Source organism: Ylistrum balloti, unplaced genomic scaffold (assembly GCF_031769215.1).
Source record: "Ylistrum balloti isolate Yb309-2 unplaced genomic scaffold, AGI_CSIRO_Ybal_v1 Utg370650, whole genome shotgun sequence".
NCBI lineage: Eukaryota > Metazoa > Mollusca > Bivalvia > Pectinida > Pectinidae > Ylistrum > Ylistrum balloti.
Window position 1 is genome coordinate 66,277 of NW_026782395.1, and position 6,000 is coordinate 72,276.

The following is a 6,000-nucleotide window of genomic DNA, read 5'->3' on the forward strand; positions in this document are numbered from 1 at the left end:
CAAACCACCATATTTTGTTAAATAAAATGCATTTTGAGATATCAATCATGATTCACATGTTAATTTTAAATTATTTTAACAAAATGGCCTTAGTTTTAAAAAAAATATATATTAAACATTTCAGATCTAACAATAACAATGGACCCAAATGTATAAATAGAAAATATCATCAAAAAAGGGTTAATCATCATGATTCACAAATATGTTGAAAACTTATTTCACATTTTAGAGGCTACAGATCTCCTCTTTTAGAACTTTTTGCATTTTCAGACTGTTTAGAAGGAGTCTTTTTGCTGGAACTTGTCACACATTCACAGGCATCTTTCTGGCTCTGTATAAAACTACCACATCCTAAAGCAACTGTTCCCTGGTACATTAGCTCTGCTGTTGCTTCACATCCTGTAATATTAAGTATTGAAGATAAAATGTAATAATATGGTGACAAAAAATGTTCATAAGTTACTGAATTGAAAAATGAATGAAATTTTGAGCTGCAACAATGGTCTTGAGTTTCTGATACAAAGCACATAATGCTACACACCCTTTGCTTCAATTTTTTTCAGTACAATAATTTTGGTGTTTGTGATTTTAAATACAGACTTCAAAGTAACATGAACATAACTACAAAGTATGGCATGAGAACAGGATGCCAATGGAAATTAATTCAAGAAAATGTAGGCATGGATTTCTAAGAATGTTTTACCTTCCAACTTATATAATAATACTACATATTTAACAAAAATAACAAAGAGTTTTAGCCCATGAATAACTGCCGATGAAATTATAATCAGGAAGCATCTGTTTTCACGTACATATCATATCATACTTTCTTATTTGCAATCAAATTTTTTTTTTACTGCATTATTAATATTATCGTTTGGTGCAGCTAGCATATTTACCTTCATATTCATCCTGGGATAAACTCCCTGATAAATCTGTGCACATATCCTCTAAACATTGTTTGAAAATGCGATCACAACTGTCTTTGTTTGTGTTACAAGTGCCATAGCAAATGTCATGACGGTCGCAACACTTGGTCATTTTAGGCAGCTTTTCTGTGTTCAGCTAGACCAAAAACAGAAAAAAATACAACATTGGATCACTCATTTGTGCTGTGGTGACCATTATAGCTAATTTTGGCATATTTTCATGAATATACCACACTTCTTTTTAATCTTTTAAAAAACACAACTAGAGCAGGTTTTATTCCCCAATATAAGTTTATGTAGTTGTATATCATAAATATTTCTCGAGAATTACTGCATCTTATATATATATTTATATGTGCAGTATAATGAAATTGCCAAGACAAATTCAATCACCTAATTATTTTACTTTTTAAAATAAAAACTCTCAATTATGTATATATAGAATTGTATATCATAAAGATCCCAAGAATTGCTGCACCTCTATATAGACCTACAAGTTTTAACATTTAGCATGTTAGTGCTAAGAAACATGCAACTGCCAAATTTTTTTATATTCGAACTTTGATATCTTGTCCTGACATGTTTACTGATTTGTGTCTTTGGACTCTGACCAGGAACCTTAAGCAACTAAACTTTCTTGTCCTCTTTTATGTCAGAACTTTAAAATAAAGGCAAGGACATTTGTAACAGAAGGATAAGAATCTGTCTATATCTCTTTGTAATGCTACAGAGAAGAAATTCACGTTAACTAGCCTTGCTGATTATGAACAAAATTTCTTCCTAAAGTACAGAACAAATCTTTTCAAAATACACAGTAGTAGAAAGCTTAATAGTTTTCAAACCGATTGTTTGCAACCTCTTGTGACAAAACAAATCTGTAAACTATTTTTAAATTCATAAAACATAATGCATGCTTTAGCTATTTATAGCTTAAATACCACTCTATATTTAATATCACTTTCAGTCTGAAATGTGAAGAAAATCGTCATTGAAAAGATGGCATTAAAAACCTGTGTCATTTTCAGATTAACTCAATTAAGCATTATGATACATCACTTCCTCTTGTGAAAATGAGACTCACTGCTCACTGACTGACAAAATAGCTCTGGTCATGCTAATCAGTGCCAAGTCAACATTAACGACAGCATAGATAAGATTATGTAACAGCAGTAAAAAGGGAATTTCATGACTTCATGGCTCAGTTAACATACCAAAAACCTTGTACCAATTAGGCTCCTATGTTACTCTCAAGCCTAGTTTCTTATCATTCTGTTAAATGTCCCTGGTAGAGGGGAAGTTACTCTGTTTTCACAAGTTGTACAAAATTTATATCAGTTAATACATTTTTTTTCAGGTCCACGGTTATTAATGAAGTATTTCGTTGAATTAAAAATCGAAAATACTAGAGACAGTGATTATATAACAGTTGGGATCAAATGAGATAAGACAATTTGTGTAATTTGGTTTAAATAGATATATATATAATTACCACCATTCCATATGACCCACAACCGTTACTCGTAGGATTATGGCCTTCTCTCGGCTTACTGACTTGATTGGCTACAAGAGAACAAATATACACGTTTTAACCGTATTCATTTGGTGATCATATGAGTGATACAACAATTTATCTTCTAAAGACAGTTTCACAATCATACAAGAATGATGAATTGAATTATGTGATTTCTTTGCAAGAATTTTGTTCCAAAAATATTCACTTGTAAATACAAGTCTATACATTTTGCCCCTAACCTAGTCTATAACATCGATGAACATACCCTTAGGACATCTGAATGTGCAGTCCTTGTTGTCTCCTAATGATCCTGACAAAGAATCAATCATCGAACCAAAAGACGCCAGTAAGTCATCACCGCCATCCCCGTTTAATCCTAAGTTTAAATCATAGTCTTTAGTTGCATAAACATTCTGTATGACGATAAAAACAGCGAGAAGTTTCTGAATGGTAGCCACTGACGCCATCGCGTGTAAGTGTAAAGATATAAACAACATCTACGTCGTGTTTTGACTTGTAACACCCATGTGCTTGTAAGCATGAAAACAAAACGCATTGGTGATTAGGATTTTCTGTCTACGTTTTTCGATTTCATTGGGTCCTCGCGCGTGAAGCCGGAACTTGTTGACTTTTTATATACTATATATCAGTAAACTGAGAACATTTTAAATACGTCTGCTTTAAAAAGGGCTCCCGTCTTTGAATATATCTTATTCAATTTGCCAACAGAACTCCGATCACCTGTTACTTTGAAAAATAGGCAGTATAGTATGTAAACTACTTAATGAATGACAAGCTGGTTATTTCATAAGGTAACTAGTTAATAGCTTGTCTGCGAATGCGCACATCGAAAAACGACGAAAGGAAATCTAGAGGCATTTCAGCGCAAATTACATTTACTTTATTGTGGCAAATCACTGCTTGTTCTCCTTAAACACTATGTAGATATGTTTTATACGTCCTTGACCGAGTATCATACATAGTATAAAGAGGAATTTTAAATTTTTGTTATTCCAGGGACGTATAATACAGATTATACGTCCCTGGTTATTTGCAAACATTTTTTGTACAATATATGAAAATGTGATTTAAAATATATGAATTATTGAATCTTAATCAGATAAAAGGTAGCTTTTGAAATGAATGAGAAATCTACATTCAATATTAGTTATTTTTTCGACGGTCGAAATCGATTAACAAATAATCATTTCCATCATAAATCAGTTCTAAATTATTTTCAAAACCAAATATTGCTAACTCGTCTGATTCTTTTCGACCATTTTATTTTAGTTAGTTTTATCCCTCTGCCCTTAGACTACAATATGCACCCCTCTGTGGCAAGCCGTTTTAACATGTAGGCCTATTTCTTAAGAGACTAATTATGAGGTGGAAAAATAGCAGTACGTAAACATTTTGTTCAACTTCAGGTGAAAATGATATTATCTTTCATCATGTAGATTAAGGTTTACTTCCAGAGGTTAAAAAGAATTCTGCTAAAGTTTTGAAAAATATTATGAGTACACACATATATAATACTAAATTATTTTTACATTTTTTTCAAGTCCCACCATACTGTCAACAATTTATACGTTTATTGTACGTGATGAAAGTTCCTTCACATAGCGTCTATATACAGACAGACCGTAATATATCATGTATACATAAAATTCGTGTCATCAGGTTCATTTAGTAATTTTGATACTTTGTCAAAATTTAAAATGTAAACTGCTGCTCGTACAGATAAGCCTTACCGCTGACTTATATATAGATCCAAGTGTTCATAACCTCTTCGTCAGGCTTTCAAGGTGCAAAATTACCACTGGTCCAAAATAGCTGAAAATGTGTCTATGGGAGCAATGTAATCTTAATGAAATGTTTAGAAAGCGGTTTCAAAATGGCATAGGAGCGACAAATAAATTGACAAAGGAATGAAAAATCATCGTGATCAGGAGCGAACGCTATCTGAGAAGGGGAGGTAACTCCGTCGATCCTAACTCGATTTCAAGAATGACCCGTACAATACATACATGTACCATTGTAAAACGTTAATTGTGACTGAAATTAATAAAATGATTAATATAGAGCTTAATATTGACAAATTAATCATGATATAAATATTCCTGAATAAATTCAACATGAGATAAAACAAATGTCGCAGCTTTGTAAAAAAGATCTTGTTAAATTACTGACAAATCATGGCACATTTAACATGTGCAAAGTTTGGATTAAAAGTACTTTAACTTAAAAGAATTACAGCTTCATACTAAATTATATGATAGTATAAGTAATTACAAACGACAATCAGTTCATCTTTCTATTTTTCCCAAAAATATATTTAACCAAACGAAAACAGAAATATTTCAGGAAATATAGCATAGAGTACACAGTACATCCACACAATAAACATGGCATTCAAACAGTAGATATGGAGTACACACAATAGATATGGAGTACACACAATAAATATGGAGTACACGCAATAAATATGGAGTACACGCAATAAATATGGAGTACACACAATAAATATGGAGTACACACAATACATACGGAGTACACAATAAACATGGCATTCAAACAGTAAATATGGAGTACACACAATAAATATGGAGTACACACAATAGGTATGGAGTACACACAATACATATGGAGTACACACAATCAATATGGAGTACACACAATACATACGGAGTACACAATAAACATGGCATTCAAACAGTAGATATGGAGTACACACAATAAATATGGAGTACACACAATAAATATGGAGTACACACAATACATACGGAGTACACAATAAAGATGGCATTCAAACAGTAAATATGGAGTACACACAATAAATATGGAGTACACACAATAGGTATGGAGTACACACAGTAGATATGGAGTACACACAATAAATATGGAGTACACACAATAGATATGGAGTACACACAGTAGATATGGAGTACACACAATAAATATGGAGTACACACAATGAATATGAATTACACACAATAAATATGGAGTACACAATAAAGATGGCATTCAAACAGTAAATATGGAATACACACAATAAATATGGAGTACACACAATGAATATGAATTACACACAATAAATATGGAGTACACAATAAACATGGCATTCAAACAGTAAATATGGAGTACACACAATAAATATGGAGTACACACAATGAATATGAATTACACACAATAAATATGGAGTACACACAATACATATGGAGTACACACAATAAATATGGAGTACACACAATAAATATGGAGTACACAATAGATATGGAGTACACACAATATATATGGAGTACACACAATAGGTATGGAGTACACACAATACATATGGAGTACATACCATAAATATAGAGTACACACAATAAATATAGAGTACACACAATAAATATGGAATTGAAACAATATATACAGAGTACAAACAATAAATATGGTGTACACACAATAAATATGGAGTACACACAGTAAATATGGCATTCAAACAATAAATATGAAGTACACACAATGAGTATGGAATTCAAACAGTAGATATGGAGAACACACAATAAATATGGA

General features: G+C 31.9%; 1 protein-coding gene across 1 annotated transcript; it reads right to left on the minus strand.

Moving 5' to 3' along the window:
- Nucleotides 1-176: 176 nt before the first annotated feature.
- Nucleotides 177-2,909, minus strand: LOC132557250 (group XIIA secretory phospholipase A2-like). The gene is made up of 4 exons (XM_060221739.1): nt 2,708-2,909; nt 2,419-2,489; nt 900-1,065; nt 177-399 (listed from the first exon to the last, which is right to left on the minus strand). The coding sequence occupies exons 1-4, from the start codon at nt 2,907-2,909 to the stop codon at nt 233-235; spliced, it is 606 nt and encodes a 201-aa protein (XP_060077722.1). The 3' UTR covers nt 177-232.
- Between the last annotated feature and the right edge of the window lie 3,091 nt (nt 2,910-6,000).

Excerpts from the sequence above, each read along its gene's own strand:
- LOC132557250 (XM_060221739.1), bottom strand. The coding sequence starts at position 2,909 with ATGGCGTCAGTGGCTACCATTCAGAAACTTCTCGCTGTTTTTATCGTC. Across the intron at positions 2,490-2,707 it reads CACATTCAGATGTCCTAAGG|CCAATCAAGTCAGTAAGCCG; the intron begins GTATGTTCATCG and ends GTTCTCTTGTAG. Across the intron at positions 1,066-2,418 it reads GTGGGTCATATGGAATGGTG|CTGAACACAGAAAAGCTGCC; the intron begins GTAATTATATAT and ends TTTTTGGTCTAG.